This window comes from Apodemus sylvaticus, chromosome X, assembly GCF_947179515.1.
Source record: "Apodemus sylvaticus chromosome X, mApoSyl1.1, whole genome shotgun sequence".
In the NCBI taxonomy this organism is placed as follows: Eukaryota; Metazoa; Chordata; class Mammalia; order Rodentia; family Muridae; genus Apodemus; species Apodemus sylvaticus.
In genome coordinates this window covers 26812588-26830690 of record NC_067495.1, presented here as the reverse complement: position 1 = coordinate 26830690, position 18103 = coordinate 26812588, and the positions used below count along the sequence as shown (strand labels likewise).

General features: G+C 36.9%; 1 protein-coding gene across 1 annotated transcript; it reads left to right on the top strand.

The window, feature by feature from the left end:
* The first annotated feature begins 46 nt into the window (after positions 1–46).
* Fancb (FA complementation group B) lies at positions 47–17538 on the top strand. The gene is made up of 9 exons (XM_052170452.1): positions 47–332; positions 2044–3060; positions 6553–6705; positions 7721–7813; positions 11591–11734; positions 12749–12912; positions 15228–15655; positions 15771–16005; positions 17089–17538. Exons 2-9 carry the CDS (start codon positions 2131–2133, stop codon positions 17495–17497), a joined length of 2556 nt encoding a protein of 851 aa, XP_052026412.1. The 5' UTR covers positions 47–332; positions 2044–2130; the 3' UTR covers positions 17498–17538.
* The last annotated feature ends 565 nt before the right edge of the window (positions 17539–18103 follow it).

The window sequence follows — 18103 nt, the reverse complement described above, 5'->3', positions numbered from 1 at the left end:
CCTTCCGACGTCCTCTTGGCACTGCGGTCCCGCCCCAAGTAGCCTGGAGCACTCTGATGCTTTTCCCCGAAGTCCAGCCCCTACAGCTCAGCTGGCCATTTGCTTCAACTGTCGGAGGCTCCGCCCCTCTCAGTCCCCTCTGGCAACCTCCTCCAGCCGGCTTTGCCGCCTGTTTTCAGGCAACTATTGGGCCGGTTGTCCCAGCGTGCAATGCGCAGGCGGGAGGTTTGGAGTCTTTTGGTGCATCTGGAACGTGGCGATTTGGCTGCTTTGGAGAAGTGGTTTGGTTTTCTTTTGCTTTGTTTCCTGACCGGCAGCAGATAATTTGCATTGTGAGTATTCAGTATACTGGGCGATTATTTCTGTTAAGGCTCTCTGCTGCGGTGTCTCGCTTTAGAGTGCTGGCAACCTACCACTTGGTCTGTAGCCTAGGCTGGCCTCCACTCTCGGACATGAATTTCCTGTCTATGTCTCTCTGATCAAGCTTACAGGTATGCCCGCCACAGTTGTGAGACGCTCACAAGACAGATGTCTTTGAACTCAAAGAGTCCAAGTGGTTATAGAAAGTTAAAAGGAAAGATGTTATATCAAGTTACTTGTTCTTAATGAGGTAGGAGTAGTACTCTTGTTTCTGCCATGTGACATTTGTGGTTGTCACAGCTCGAGACTGGGAGTGTATCTGATTTCTAATGGGTAAAAGCCAAAGATGCTGCCAAACTTGCAGGACAAGTCACAATACATATCCAGGGGGGAAAATGTAAACATTGCCAAGGCTGATAAAAGCTTGGATTTATAAAGTACTAGAACAAACTTTATTAGCTTTGGTGCTTTAGTTGAACGTAACAATGCTGCCTTTCTTAAAAATTGAGAAGACTACTTGTGTTGTAAATTATAGAGACCGTTTTCCCAGGGACTGGGAATGTGGCTCACTGGTATAGTGCATGTTCAATCCTCAGCAGCCCTTCCCCTCCACCAAAAAAGACAACCCAAGTCTTACCTCATATGTCTCTCATCTGGAGCAGGTTCACCTTAAAACAGCATTTAGCATCTTTTCCCACAGTGTTTTCAATACTTGTTTTTTGTGGAAAAAAATTGAACACATTGTTTAAAACTTGTTTGAAAACTTTTATAAAAATATTTGAGTAACTAAAAGATCTCCTAGACTCCCATTTCCCTACTTTGATCCCCATATTCTTTATTAAAATTCAACCATCATGATAAGGATTACATTTCTTTTAACTGTGGTATTCTGTCGGTTTATTTTCTTACTGGTGATCATTCAAATTCTTAATTTTTGTATTGCAAATAGGAGTGCTGTATATATTTCCAGGTAGTAGTATTGTTTCATATGTGGGTCCATTTCTCTGGGGTCAGGTTGGAAATGCAGTTGCCAAAGATACACATTTCGGTTCATTGTTGGGTTAAATTCTGTAGTCATCTCTCTGCTTCATATATTACTTATTAATTGTACACATGTGCGTGTGTGGGGTACACATGTGAATGTCACAGGGTACTTTTCTGGACATTTTTTGTTCTTACCTTCTACCCTGCTGAGGCAGAGTCTTTCTAGTTTCTGCTGCTGCTTTGCATATTCCTGTGGGCTGTGCTGGGGGGTCTGACTCCGTCTTCCATCTCTCAAAGGAACACAGTGATTGCAGGGCCCATCACTATATCAGTTTTTTTTTTTCTTAGTGAACTCTGCTCCACCCACCTGTTCAGGCTTGCACAGCTAGCACCTTTACCCATTTCTCTGACAGAAGGTACTTTAAATAGAACATCTAAATAAAGCTTTCCCCAATGACAACACATTCAAGTATCTTCTCTTAGTTAATGAGTCTTAGCTTTTTTTTTTTTTTTTTGAGTAAATATGACATTGTCACCAGGTGCTTGATACGTATCTGTAATCCCAGCACTTCAGAAGCAGAGGAAGAATGCTAAGGTCAGCCAGGGTCTATTATAAAGCATATCATAAGTAAGTCTCTAACAAAATTTGTTTTGTACTATGCCTGTTCTATTCAGTCTCTGTCTTTTTTTTTTCTTTAGGATTAAAGGCCTCAACTAGAATCCATTTGTATTTGGAACTGGATCAGCACGGAGACTCCATGCATTCAAGTGGCTGGCAAAGGAGCAATGCCATTTAATGAGGAAGCAAAGTTCTTGTGCTATAATGGGGAAATCCTTGTTTTTCAGTTGTCCAGAGGAGAGTTTGCAGATTCAGAAATGCCTACAGATCCATCTGTCATAGGTGTCAAAAGGATGATATTTGACAGAGAAACTAGTACATTCCTTCTGATAGCCACTGTTTTTTTAAACATCAATGAGAAAGATTCTCATTTAAAAATTCTGTGTTGTAACTGTGTGTCAGATTTCAGAACTAAAATTAACCTTCCTTGCATTTTGATACAATGTAGAAAATACAATCATAAAGTTTTCAAATATTATATACTGTTTCTTCACAATCTCAACAAATTGGAAAAACTTTTGACTTTTGAACTAAACCATGCATTGGAGGAGAATGCAAAGATCTTTGATGGCCCTATAGTTTTTTGGCAATATCTTAACCAGTTCTTCTATATCTCTTCCGAAATTGGGAAAGTTACTAATATATCAGTTAAGCTTTCCTCTATTGAGTGGATAGGTGAGATTGAAAATTTTGGCCTAGGTTTCTTGGGGCTAGCAGAACCATCTGAGGATAAATGTACCCACAAGCTTTCAGAATCAGATTATGAATTTTCCAATTCCATCCTTTGTGCATACGCTCTTCAAAGTCAAGAAATGTTAAGCAATAGTTACCTGATCCCTCTTGCTTACAGTAGTATGGTAACTCATGTGCACGTCTGTGTAGCTGAGATGGTCGACAACCAGTTAAGAATGTCTCTGATTGCCCTGACTCGAAAGAATCAGCTCATTTTGTTCCAGAATGGCATTCCTGTAAGGGCTTGTCAGCTTCCATTTCTCGACCCCCGTTCAGTTCAGATTCTGGATGCAGGGAAAAGAAACCGATTTTTCATCGTGTCATTCCTGTCCAAGGCTTGTGCTGTTTCGGAAAAGAAATTTAAGGTACAGGGCTTAATTTCAGTATTCTAATTTTTTTGTAATCTTGGGCTTTTCTTGTATTTTGCCTCATTTTGTTTTTTGGAAACAGAACTTGGTCTTAATGTGTATAGTTCAGGCTGACTTTCAATTTTCCAGTCTGCTTTCTGGACCTCATGAGACTTAGGTTTATAGCCTTGTGTTACCATCGTGCTCAACAATGTTTAGACTATCTAAGCATTTCCATTTTGTTAATCAGTTTTTAATCATTAGTCTTTGTAGATGATTCCATTTTTTATATTTTTCACTTTTTTTCCAATGGAGCTGTCTTCAGACACACCAGAAGAGGGTATCAGAATTCCATTGTAGATGGTTGTAAGCTACCATGTGGTTGCTGGGAATTGAACTCAGGACCTCAGGAAGAGAGCAGTCAGTGCTCTTAACCACTGAGCCATCTCTCCAGCTCGTTTTTTTTTTTTTTTTTTTTTTTGTTGTTGTTGTTTGTTCTTTATTTGTTTCTTTCTTAAAGTTGTCTATATTCTACCCCATAGTGATTTTGGGCCTCAGTGTTTGAAGTCATAAAGGCTTTGAGTTTGGATGCATAAATTTAAAACTTTAATTATATTTGTCTTCTTATTATAACTGTAATTTTTATTAGTGTAACCATATTGAAATGCCTAAAGTTAGAGGAAGTACAGTAATTGTATTTGAACTATTATACTAGCAGTTAAATCAAAACAATACATACGGTGGGATATAAAATGGAATGGAACATTTGCTAATATTGAATTCTGAACCTTTACTATTTATGGCTATCTGTGAGGTTTTAGATAATAGAATGAATACTTTATTAAATAATAAAATTATATTTTTAAAAGCAATTTTTCCCCATATAGAATATTTCCTTGTGTTAGCCATGGATCTGTTGTTCATTCTACTTTATTCCAGGAAGGAACTGAGTAGCTTACAAAAATACAAATGAGCATAAACTCAACTAAATAATGAGAATCTAAATCATCAAATATTTTATTTGCTCCCAGACAAGCTCTTCACAAGTGCCCCAGAGATATTTAATTCAGTGATAGGACTACATTTTCTCTTAGGCTTTCTCTCAAGTGGAAACTGTCTCTGCAAGTTTTGACAAGAATCTGTGTAGTGAACATTTCAAATTTGAGCCCATTTTCAGGTATGCACAGATATTTGTAATTTCAATAGAAGATACATATGTTTTGTCGTTGTACTGTCTAATATAGCCACTAGCCCTATGGAGCTATTGAGCATTTGAAATGTGAGTGCTCTGAATTAAAATGTAGTAAAAATATGAAATCAACCTGAAATTTCAGACTTAGTAAAGGGTTTGGTATGGTACCATATCTCAACAGTGGGAAAACCAAGATTGAACGAATACAACACTGTATTTGAAAAAAATGGATTTAGTAAAAATACAGTAAAATATTGTGATTATTAATTGATTATATTGACTTGAAAGGATAATGTTCTGGATATACTGGGTTAAATAACCAGCCTTCCATATCTAAGTGTTCTATATATCTTGATTCTGCCATCAGCATATTTAAAACATTTGACACAAACTGGGCTTTTACTGAATATGTATAAACTCTTTCTTCATCCCTATTCCCTAACTAGTACAGAATAATCACTGCAATGTTGAATTTTCATTGTATTTGACATTTTAAAAATCTAGATATGTTTTACAGTATATGGCACAATGTGGTCAATATTGTTACTATTATAATTATTTTTATTATTATTATTGATTTTTTGAAGCACAGTTTCTCTGTGTAGCAATGGCTATCCTGGAACACACTTTGTAGACTAGGCTGGCCTTTTAAGCCTGCTATCCACCTGCTGCTGCCTCCTGAGTGCTAGGATTAAAGCCATGCACCACCATGCTTCTACCAAGAAATATCCACAGATTTTTTTATTCTATGAGGGATTAGGAGTGCATCTTCCACTTATACCAAAAAGTGACTATATTAAAATTACCTTTACCTTTTTACTAAAAGTTTAAAATTATATGCGTGCTTGCCATTTTTGATTCAGTTATATTTATATTAAATAGTGCTTAAAGGATTCATTACAAATATGCATGTACATTCATGGATAGTTCTTTGCTGTTTAAATGCCCTAAGAGTCCTAGGAAAGTCAGGATCTACACCCATAAAATCTCACCAATATGAGCTGAACACATAAAACGAATTTGGATTCGTTTCTCCTTTCTGTAGTTCATTGTGCCCGAAATTGTGGGGAGGCGTGTGCCTTTTCAGGTATGCTGCCTCCCTATACATGTGAAGAATCACAGCTTTAGAAAGTAGTCCTGGAGGACCAGGGTTGCTGTTTCCTTATGTAGATTGAGGTGTCCCATTTACATTCTTCTGAAGCCTAAGCCACCTTCCTGTGTCATCTAGGTAGCACGTCTATTTTCCTTGAATTCTGAGAGGGAAGTTGAGGTATTCTGCCTAAGGGAGGTGATCTGATACTTGTGTTAAAGCCTTTAGCTCTATGGACCTTTAAGAAATCTATTTTAAACTCCTGTCCTCCCTAGGCCATTCTATTATAAATGTAACAGATCTTTCTATTTAGGTAGACTGCTTCTAGGTATCCTGCTGTTTGTCCCTGATAATAACAATGCCTCTTTCACCACCACTGGGGTTAAGCCTTTCGATTATCAGGGCTACTGAATTCCTTGGGTAATTGGTCTGATTGTAAACAGCACATCCACAGAGACTTATGGGAAATAGGTCATCCTTAAATTAGCCATGCTGCAGAAAAGACTCTGTACTAGAGTTTTACTCATGCTAAATGTTAGGCTTCCCAAAGTGATAGTTATGGGAAGTGTTTGTATTTGTGCACAGATTATAAGCTTTTAAGTATAGAAATTGGGATGATAAAAGCCTCTAGATAAGCATTGATAAAATATGACTATTGGAAGAATTGACATTTTAAATTAAGAACTATCTCTAACCAGTTCCCCTTACCTACCAAAAGTCTGGCAAAAAAAAAATATCCCAGAAACAAAACCCAGCCTTCATTATGTATATTATAAAGACAAGCATTTTTTTCCCCCAGAATCCAGCACTGTGTATTGGGATGGTTTCGCCCTCAAATGTGATTTATCTCTGCAGCAGTCCATAGATATAGATACAGCAGTTGTAACAGTTAAATGTATCTGAGAGGCCTTCGCTGGTTATTAAATAGCTTCTTGCCCTGCTTACTTTCCTACCTAGTAGGGAAAGGAGCAAAGAAAGTAGAAACTCTGAGAGGCCTTCCCCACCTGAAAGTTGTACTCTGAAATATGCTAAGGCTTTTCAGTTCGTATGAATTCTCCCTTATAAGTTTGGTTTATAGAAATTAACTTTGGTAAAGCTGATGGCGTTCATTTGTGCATGTAATCCAATGAAGTTATCAGTTTAAAACTGCATGGAACAGAAAGACTTAGGAGATGGTTTACATTTCTTTTTTTTTGGTATTCTTCCTGTAATGTTGCCTTTCTTTCAGGTTGTTGCTAAGTGGGAACAACTTAGCTTAGTACTGGTGAATGACTTTGCTGGAATTGGAACTGAACAAATACTGGTCGTTTTTGAGGACTCTCTGGATGCAGATCAGCTGACCTCATTTACAGTAACAGATTTTGTCAAAATATGGTATTCAGTAAGTTCTGTTCATGTAGTATGGTTTTCAGTAGATGTCTATAGATACATATATATATTTATATTGTTTATTTTAATATACTAAATGCTATATATTTAATGTGACATATATATGATAGTCATTTTAGTACTTAAACGCTTGCTCCTCTATTGAAATAATTATGATTTTTATACTTTAAAATTCTAAAATTATATCCAGTGAATCTTTTATGCATTCAACATATGTTTACATATGATGTTTACAACAGATGTTATATAAATTGACCATGTTTTTATATAAATGTTTATTACGTACAGCATATCTAATGGTCACTCAAATGTCAGTAGTGCTTGCTGTAAGTGAACTTTATTTTTGCTTCCGAAATATCATGTTGATGAAGGAATAAAAGAGCATAAAGCTCCTTCTGAAAAGAGGAAAGGAGTGATGTGAGAGGAGTGATGGCTTAGTGATGCGGGCCCTGGATGCTGAGCCTGATGACAGTGCTGTATGCCTGGAACCCACCTGGCAGGAAAAAGCTGACTTCCACCTGTTGTCCTCTAACCTTCACATACAAGCCTGGACACGTGCTGTGACACACCCCAGAAGTAAACAAATGCAATGAATGCCATAAATGCTTTAGATTCAAGGACTAGTTAAAGCAACCTTGAAACCTTTATAATGAGATAAATTATTTCTGCCCCCCCACTCAAAGTTTCAGATCTAAGCAGAATGGGAATCTCTCCAAATGTTTTTTTTTCTTTTGTTGCTGTTGTTTATACAGTGAAGATAATTGTTCTTTGCTCTAGGGTTTTCTAGAAAGTAATGAGCTGATATTTTGTGATACAGTATACAAATTTGAAATTTGAGGTGGTAATAGTAGGGCCCATAGTGATACTTGCCTAATTACCAGATGTTGAAAATACATTATTTCTTTTTCAGGAAGAACTGCCCTTTGGGTAAATATGGTTTGCTTTTTTTTTGATCCTCTGAATGTTCACTTTATTTCACAATTTGTGTTGATCTTTTCTGTCATTAGACCAAACCACTGGATTGCTATGAAGACCCTTTGGCTGAAGAGGAGCATGAAAATTATTATTTGGTGCTTCCGGCACTGGAAGCCCAATTAGATGTTAGTGTCTCTGTTCCCTGGTTACCTCTGGGTTTTTTTTCATTAATGAGTTTTAACTGAAGCACATAGCATTGAAAGAAATGTGCTTGCAGGATTAAGCAACTCTGTGTTTAGACAAAAGGGGTATTTTAAAGAACTCTATGTTTGGGGGCACTGCTATAAAAAAACCAATTAATACTATGAAGGTAGATTGTGGTGTTTCAGGCATGTGATTTTAGCACTTGAAAAGGGGAGGCAGGGTAATTGTTGTTAGAGTCCAGCATTGTGTATACACAGTCCCAGGACAGCCGAGTCAATACAGCAAGACCTGTCTCAAAAATTGTAACACAAATTATTGTGATGCTACATATAAGTATGTTGTCTAGAAATGATAACTTTTGTGTTCTAGATTTAGTAGGGTTGACAAGTTCTATGAATGAAAATAAAAGAAGCCCAGTTTGGGGAGCATTCTGGTGTACATGATAGTATGTCACAGCATGCCTCTTAGAGGGGCAATGAATATAGTGAGTGACTCAGAGCACATTAAAAGGCAAGTTGCAGTCTACTCTCATCTTCTTCCTAATGAAATTCTCTACGAAAGCCAGGCATGGTGGTGCATGCCTATAACCACAGCACTTGAGAGAAATAAGAGTTTAAGGTCAGTACATACCAAATTCCAAGCAAGCATAGATGATACTCATTCAGACAGACCATGAAAGTCCATGTGAAAGAATTACTGCTTTTATCTAAATGTACCAGTTCTATTGCACTCTTTTAGTATTCATTACTCACAACATTCCTAATATCCAAGGCAATGGTTCTCAAACTGTGGGGCAAAATGCCATTGGGTGTCATATACAATTCCTAACAGTACCAAAATTACAGTTATGAAATTGGAACAAAATAATTTTATGGTTGGGGGTCACCAACAACACGAGGAACTGTTTTAAGGGGATTAAGCATTAAGATTGAGAACCACTGCTCTAAGGAAGGGATTTCTTTGGATACCAGTTTCAGAAAATTCCATCCCTCCCTGGCCAGCAGCAGTTGCTTAGGGCTTCAGATTAGGCAGCATATTGGAACAGTAGGGGTATGGTGGAGCACAGCAGCACATCTCGTGGTAACCATGAAGCAGAGTATGGTGGAGCACAGCAGCACATCTCGTGGTAACCATGAAGCAGAGTATGCCTGGGTTAATGTTCTTCCTTTTCCCTATTTTAGCCTATGGGGTGATGCTCTGTCACATCCAGAGTATCCTGTGCCCCCCTTTAATTATTATTGTTGGAAATACCCGCACAGATCATATGTTCTTTAATCTTTTTGTCAACTTGACAAAAGATGCCAGGGTCATCCGGGAAGTGGAAAGGCTTTTAGTGACTCGTTCCTGCCCCACTCCTCATTTTATGTGTGATGAAATATACAGACCCAGAAAGAATAAATGTCTCAGAACTAAAAGTAGAATCCATTGTATCTACTTAGTTGTTAGGAGGGAAGAACATGGAGGACCCAAACCAGGTCGAAACGATTGAGTACATAGCAATTGTTGGTGTCGTTGTTCCTGATGTCCCACAAGTAGACACAACATAAATGCTGGTCACCAGAAGTAAAGTGTAATAGGCTAGAATGGTGTGAGACACTGAAAGGGAGATCAACAGCTGTTAGGGACAACATGAACAACCTTAAAATCTGATGGACACACGATGATCCAATTTAGGCAATGTTCAGAAACCATACAAGACTAAAAACTTTCCTTAGGAACATGTAAAAAATGTGCTAAAATTTAGAAGCAAAGCAAAGAAGTTCTGGTAAGATTCCAGGGTACTGTTGACTCCTAGAAAGAGAAAAAAAAATGTTCAGGCCTCCTTGGTAGCTCCTATAGTATATACATTTACTTGGATAAAATTTTGTGGGTGCTAACTTCATTCTTAGACTTCAAACTTTTCCAAATTGTGCCATTTGGGGACTGCGTAGTAGAGTTAACAATAAGGAATTTTAAAGCATGGTTCAGTGTTAAGTAGGTAGTCTGTTCCTATATCGGGTTTTGTTTGGATTTCTGGTTGAAAGGAAATGAAAGAAAACAGTTCTTAACATATGTGGGAAAATTCTGGAAAGGTAAGCCATCTATTGGCTACAGGATTATGTGTCTACAAAAAGATGGTGAAGAATACTTTGATATTGATTACATTTCTTACAGTGAGCTTGGTTTAGTTTTATGGTTTAATAATCAAGCGTCACAGTATTTTTAACTAGAGTTTTGCTATTTTTATCCTGGAGCACAGGGGACCGGATGAGAAAATAACAAACAAACAAACAAACAAACAATAGAGGCAGAAAATAACAAACAAACAAACAAACAATAGAGGCCAGTGTTAATTTCAGACGGTCCATTTTCAGTCAGCCCACCTTGAGTGGATATATCTCCTCCCACAAATGATAAGTAAACAAGTATATGAGAAATGGAGTCTGAGCAGTCTAAAGCCAGGAGAGCTAGGTCAACATAAGATGCTTCAAAATATTAACTAGACACGTTACACATGTTGTAATGAGGTAAGAGAAATAAATCTCTCTCCTCCTCCTCCAGTCATTGATTTAAACAAAGTTTAGTTCAAAAGAAAGGAAGCCAAAAGTTTTGGAAATATGGTGAAACATTTTATTGGAAGCTGTATTAATATTTAAAGTCTCACATTTCTATCTAAATGAAACAACTTCAGTCAATCCAATGAACAAACTATTTTAGTAGTCTATGATTATTTTCATCCTTAAAGCTAAAATCTAATAATCTTGTACAGTAAAAGAAATATATTGCTCTATGCCCTGTTCTGAGCCAAGGTTAGTTTCTTCAATAGTTTTCAGCAGATTTTTTTTTGTCAGTAGAATGTTGCATTTATAAAAAATAAATAAAGAGAGGAGAGATATGTTCTATGGAGGTGTAAGTGAAGTCTGGGGGAAGGCGGTGCCTTAGTAGGCCCATGCCAAGGCATCCCTTCCCCTTAAGGGACACAACAGTATAGTATAGAATAGAGTTTATTCAAGGCATGGGGAGGGGAGTTAAGAGGGTAGTAGAGTCAAAGGCAGAGAAGGAGAGTAGAGATGTGGAAGAATCTAGTAGTAGAGGCAGGCCATGAACACGTGGAGAGGGGTGAAGGGAATGGAGAGAGAAAGTGTAAAGAAAGCAGAAAAGGAGCAAGGGAGGAACAAGAGACCAAGAGAGAGGCAAGCAGCCCCTTTTATAGTGGGCCAGGCACACATGGCTGTTGCCAGGTAACGGTGGGGTGGAGCTTAAACAGAATGTTAACATAGAGTGGGGGGGACACAAAACCAAATAAAGCAGATTATGAATATTATTATATTTTACCTTTACATTTTTGTTGTACAAAGTATATGAACAGAATTTCAAACTTCATACTAAATTTTCTATCCATCATGTTTTAGTCATCTGAACACTATTTTGAAACAAATTATTTCAAAAAGAAAACCGGGATTTTGCTTTGTTTTGTAAATGTAACACTGTTGCAAGGCCTAAGTTTTATTCAGAGTGGTAAATGTTACTAACCCAGCAATAAAGTGGATACTACTGTATGGAGACTCAACTTAGTGACTAAACTATGTAGCAGTTACTTCCTGAATCTTGCTGTGAACACAAAGTAACTCTTTTGTTAAAAGTAACAGTCTATAAACAAAAGAGCTTTTTTCTCTGCCAAAGTTCTCTGCTGAGGTTATCTAGAGAAAGTGCTTCCTGACCTCACAATATGCCCTGTTTAGAAATTGTCGGTGACTTTTTTCCTTTTTGTTTTGCAGAATTCTTTTATTTTTCTTAATAAATTCCAGCAGCATATCTCATTTAAGGATAAATTTATTGCAAACTCTTGGAAGGCTCTTTTAAACTCAGTTTATGGGAAAGTTGATTATATGCCAAGTGATGAGGAGGTAAAGATAGAACAGGTAAAGTTAATCATGTTATTTCACTTTTTTTATCATTTAATCAATTAACAATGTACGATTTGTGAAAGACTTTATTTAAATTAGAATAAAGTAGAAAATATTACTTATTGGATTTAAAAGAAGATGACAGAGCAATGTTCATAATATTGAAAAACATTGGATTCAGGAGCCCAATATTTTACTGGTCTGTTTCAGGTCAAAGCCAGCTCTGCCAGTTTGTAGCTGTGTGACTTCAAGCAGGTTGCTTAACCTCTCTAACTCATTTGTCTTATCTGTAAAATGTAAAGAATACTACAACTGGCAAAGGCTACTGTGGTTATTATAAGGGTTTAATGTATTGATGCACAGATGCTATTTAGACATCAAAGTAATAGATTCAATAAGTAATACAGTTATTTCTCCGAAGTCTGTGGATTCTATTCAAATTGTAATCCTGTGTTTATGGAAATGACTTGAGAATGGTCCAGAGAGTAATGATAAAACTCCAGCAGAATTCTATAAACTACACACAAAAGGATAATTTAGTCAGTTTTATTACTGCAGAAGTTCAGATCGTGAGCTCAGTGCAAGTCACAGATTGGATTGTTTTCACCATACTTGTGGTATATATTATCAAACTTTATTAAAATCCAGTTTTATGTCCCCACTGGCTCTATATTGGATAAGTCTGCTTCCACTCAGGTCGTGATTCTTGACCTGAGTATATAATTGTTTCCTGAACTTTATTTTAGTAAGTTATATGTAACCTATAACTTTTAAGTTATTTTATTTTCATTATTTATTCTTATGCCCTATTAGAATTTATTTTAAAGTGCTTCTTTGGTGTCAATATGGGGTAAACATCTACAAATGTGTTGGACTGTAGTCATGGCTATCTTCGGAATGATATGGTTCTTAGGGCTGGAATGCTTCATCAGGCCATAAGGCTGCAAAGTTGATTTGCCTTATATACATTTTGGGTTATTCAGTCTATTTTTTTTTTTGTGGTCATTTATTTTAACATTTTCCTTTAAGGGCGGTCTTGTTCTTTTCTGTGATGACGATGAAAACAGTGTCCCTACCCCTGAGGAAAACTTACCAGAGAATTTTCCAGAGCCAGAACATATTGTAGAGCAGACATGGTGCCATGTACTGGATGATGACTTAGTTGTTGGTGCAAAAGTCACATCTTTGAAGCCGTAAGTAAATTTTAGTGTAATAATGACACAGTAATGCTGCATACCAACACTGTCTAATAGAAGGCAGCAGAAGGGCTAGGCAGTGGTGGCGCGCGCCTTTAATCCCAGCACTTGGGAGGCAGAGGCAGGAGAATTTCTGAGTTCCAGGTCAGCCTGGTCTACAGAGTGAGTTCCAGGACAGCCAGGGCTACACAGAGAAACCTTGGCTCAAAAAAAATGAATAAATAAAAAGAAAGAAAAGAAAAAGAAAAAAGAAAGTCAGCACAAGGCACGTGTGATTTTAATTGTTTTCATAGCCTTATTAAAAATTGAAAAAAAAAAAGGAAGTGGAATTAAATTCAATATTTGATTGGCTCCCTTCTCCCCAAAGTTTCATTTCAACATATACTTGGGACAAAAAAAAATATAAATAAGCTATTTGTTTTCATTCTGAGCTTTGGAAATGTGGTTTCTATAAGGCATTACAATACACACATGCTATGTCTCTAGTTAAGTAACAGTCTCTGATAATAGAGGATTTTTCTCCTTTGAGCTAGAAATCATGGATAGGAAAAATAATATCTGCTGATTCCACCAAATTGGGGAATCCCAAATGTGCACGCAGAGAAAGAAATGTTGGAATGACTCTGCTAGTGTGTATATTCAACTGTCCTAACAGGAATGGAGTCCAAGTAACTTCCCTAGTGATTGGCTTCCTCTTAATCTTGATTCAGTGAGTCTTTTTGTGGATTCCTGAGACAAGATCTCACTCTGTAGCCTAAGTTGATCTAGAACCCTTTTTTGCCCAGCCTGGCTTCAAACTCATGATCCTCATGTCCCAGCCATTGCAGTTAGAGGGTTCCAAGTGTTACCATGCCTCCTTGTTCACTGACGTGTAAGACATTTGAGGCAATGGACCATATAGGGTTTGGGCTTTTTGTTTCATGTGGTGACTTAGGCACATCTATTTTCTAATATATACGTTTTGCAAACCTGAGTATGTATGTTGTTTTTCATGAAATATATGGTTTGAAACTCTGCCTTTCCCCCTGTAAAGTTCTACGGCTGACTTTGCTGATTTCATGCTATGGTATCCCTTTACATATTTCCCTGTCTCCTTTATTTTTTTTCTAAATCAGAAGTTAGATCTAGAGTGACATTTGATTTTATGCTAAGAGTATACTTCATAGATGGTGCCTTCTTTCATCAGGAAGCATGTAAAAATGCTTTGGGATTTACCAGCCAGAATAACCTTATAAAGAAAAGCTCCTTAGAAGTTATATAGTTGTACCCAAATATTGTGATTTGTGGTTAGAAATGAAAGCCTGGACATAACATGGAGCTCGTTGGGATCCAGGTAGATTGTTGTTTCTGGATATTTTTTATGTGTAGAAATGAGAGCTATCTTTGATTCATCGGACTGTAGAGTCTTATTCTTAATAATAAAGCCCAGCAGAAATCTATGCTTATACTTCCTCTTAGGACTAAAACCTTCATATTCATAGTTTTATCACTACCAATCTTGTAACTCCATTTCTCCCTGCCTCCCCTTGCTGAAAATTTAGTTCTCCACTATGCCAACGAAATTGCTATTTTTTTCATTGTACAATCTGTGTATGATATTCAGAGAATCATAATATCAACAGTCTGATTATTATAAGTTGTTTCTTCAAAGTTCTTTGTATAATTTTTAGTATAGTTCAATAGGCCATGCAGATGCTCTCTTTGGGGTGTGTCACCATGCCTTGATAATGTTGATAGAATTGGAATATGCCCAAATAACCCTACATCAGAGAAGAATTTCTGAAAGATAAGAAATAATCTATATTTAAGTTGGATTTTCAATTACTTGGGAGGATATAAGACAGCAGTAATTTCATATTTTATGTTAAAGGTATTTTATTCTACATTATTACTAGAACTTAAAAATGACTAGTTTCTTCTCATTTATTTTAATATTATTTTATTTATTCCTTGATAATTTCATACAATATATTTTCATATTAACCCTCCTCCCTCAACTCCCCCCAGATCAACTTCCACTTCCCTTCCTACCCAACTTCGTATTATCTCCACCCCATTTTTAAAAACAAAAAAACAAAACAGCAAGCCTAGTTTGTTATGGCCAGCTCCTCTTCCGTGTGGGGTTGGGCCTATCCAAATTTCTGTGGTTTACTTGCAATACTTTAAATATTTTGCCTTGAAAATGATTTTTCCAAGGGAAGGAGAGAGTAACTGTTTTATTGGTTTTGTAAACATTTAATCATCTATTTGATTTTTTAAAAAAAAAAAAAAAAGAACATGTATAATAAACCAAGTTCTTTTTCCCCCCACAGATGTAAAGAGATGACATTATCACTGATAATGGATCAAGGCAACAGGTCCAGTTTTCATCTTATGAAGTGTCAAAGTCAGATGATTAGTTTGAGTATGAGTTCTCTTCCAGAAGCATACTTGATATCAAAGGAAACAGGACCAGAGATCAAAAGGATGAAGTTGACCTCTGGTAACAAGGAAGAGGAAAGATCTATTTGCAGACAGTCATCTAAGGCAGAATCTACACACATACTCACTGCCGTAACATCTCTTTCACCACTTTTAGTATTCAACAAACTGTGTTGCACTGTGCTGCTAAACATTAGTGACAGAGATCATCCTAAAAATACTGTGCATGATTATATTGTCTGTGGCAACCTTGATTTTAATCTACAAGATCTTTTTAGTAAGAACCACCTACTGGCATTCCCGAAGAAGCAATCAATAGGTAATTTGAGGGGTAATTTTTGTTGTTGTATGCTTAATCGAATCAGAAGATTTTGAAAAACAGTTGCTAGTAGACAGAATTTAAGGCTAGAACTTGTGATGTGTTTTTCTTGTAGAACATACGGAGGATCTTTTTTCACTTCTTGGAGTATTGCCCAAGTACTCCTTCTGTGTCACGTCACCTGCCCATGCCCCAAATTTTATGAAAGTATGGCTCCTAAAACACATGAAATGTGAAAAAATTCAAGAATGTACAGAAATATACCTTTATAGAAAGCTACGAAATTGTGGGGCTTTCTTCTCCTGGGAACAGAGAACGGCATTTGAAGGAATTTTAACAATATATTGCAGGTAATGCACATCCAGTTCAAACCAGTTCAGAGAAATTTGTGTGTCTGAGTGGTCTAATAAATCTCTCAAAGCCAGGTGCTGGTGGTGTATGTCTTTATTCCAGTACTTGGGAGGCAGATAAAGGCAGGCTTCTGTAAGTTTAAGGCTAGCCGGGAAAGACTCAGTGAAGCAGTATTCGACAAAAACAGAACGGGGAAGTGGGAAGGGGTGGGTGGGAGGACAGGGGAAGAGAAGGGGGCTTACGGGACTTTCGGGGAGTGGGGGGCTAGAAAAGGGGAAATCATTTGAAATGTAAATAAATTATATTGAATAAAAAAAATTAAAAAAAAAAGAAAAAAATCAAGCTATGCATGTTCAACACAGGTACTTTCCTGTTACAGATAAACCCAAATTGTTGTGTAAGTACTTCACCATAATTTACGCCTCATTTAAATGTCTTTGATCTGTAATGGATTGAATCCATGGATCTGGAATTGGCAAAGACAGAACACTAACTCTATTGCTGTCAATTTTTGACTTTATCTTTTGTGATCCCATAATAATAAAGGTGTTTGTCATTTGCAAAAAAAAAAAAAAAAAAAAAAAAAGAGTGAGTTCTAGATAGCCAGGGAAACACAAAGAGATGCTGTGTTGAAAAAAAATCAGAAAACAAGTAAGCAACATCTCTGTATAAAATTCTGTGCCGGGACATGTTAGAGTTATGGCATGGTATTTCTTGAACGTATAGAAAATTAATGTCTCTGTTTTAGTCTTTTGGTTTTTTGTTTTGTTTTGTTTTTGTTTTTGAACCTAGTAATTATTCTAGAACTTACCCCTTGTCTATAGTGAATATTCAGTAAATACTACGCTGTTGTTGTTACTGAGCAAGTGATACATAATCAGGCCAGTAGACTGGTTGCTACTAAGTTAATTGGCATAGGACAGTGCATTGATATAACTAATATGTTATCAAAGAAAGCATGCATTTTGATTCTATTGATCTTTGTGTTTATGAGTAAATATTAATTGATTGCTAGAAGATTTTGCATATGACTGTTGTGTATTGTCACAGTCATGTCACATCACACTTGTTTTTCATTTCAGGAGCCAAGGAGTTTTGTTCCAGTGTCTCGACCATCTCATCAAAGTTCTCCCAGAAATATGTTCCTTCAAGTATCTGAAGTTCGAAAATGAGGATTTCTTAGTTGATCATTTGTCATCCACTTTGGAGGCAGAACTGGTTACGTTTTGCTCTGTTTCTACTTCTGCTTTTGAGTATGTTAGAGGTGGGTATATGCAAAATTGTAGAACAAGGAAAACAGATAATTGGACCACAACTTTTTCAGGGAGAAGGGCCAAAATCCGTCAGTACAAGCGTGAAGTTCAGAGAGAAAGGATACTAAAGCACCTGAATAAGACAGTAAATGGCAGTAGCTATGCAGAGATGACCTTGGCATTGGCTGAGATTCAGATGAAATCAGACCTCATTGTAAAGACACTGGCTGATTTGTAATTGCACTTTAAAAATAAATCATGATTTAAAATATTTCATAATTATTTGCCTTACTTGTTATCTTTTGTTGATATAAAGATTAAAGCTTATTATAATCCCTAGGGTCTTGTTTTTGTTTTACTGGAGTTTTTCTTTGGTGTGTGTGCGTTTGTGTTTGCTGTAGGGTTTCATTCTGTGATCCAGGCTGTCCTAGAACTCATTATGGAGCCCAGACTGCTCTTATTTACAATTGAAGAAATCTTCCTGTCTCAGCCTCTTGAGTACCAAAATTGCAGGTCTGTGCCACTGTCCCAGCTCAATTATGAGTTCTGATGGCACAATATGGTATTTCTCTAATAGAGCAGCAGTTTGTGTGTTGTCATTTTGCCTCCCTCTGCTTCTACTAAAGCAAGGGATGTTTGTCTATATCGGGAGGCTTTTCCTTTTGTGTGTTAGAATTTGTTAGGCAGCATGTTTATGTAATCAAATAAACTGAGGCGGGGTAACAGTCTGTGTTAGTGACTTTGGACTGGGTGAATATCTGTTGTGAAGCTTTGCTTTGTGTTTAATTGGAGGTTTAGCAGCATCTTTGGCCTCCTCTACCTACTAGATGCCCATAATATCCCC

What these genes read in the sequence shown, in the direction of transcription:
- Fancb (XM_052170452.1), top strand. Translation starts at nt 2,131, where the DNA reads ATGCCATTTAATGAGGAAGCAAAGTTCTTGTGCTATAATGGGGAAATC. An exon ending in TTTCGGAAAAGAAATTTAAG is followed by an intron (nt 3,061 to 6,552) that starts GTACAGGGCTTA and finishes CCTTTCTTTCAG; the next exon opens with GTTGTTGCTAAGTGGGAACA. An exon ending in AAAGTCACATCTTTGAAGCC is followed by an intron (nt 12,913 to 15,227) that starts GTAAGTAAATTT and finishes TTCCCCCCACAG; the next exon opens with ATGTAAAGAGATGACATTAT.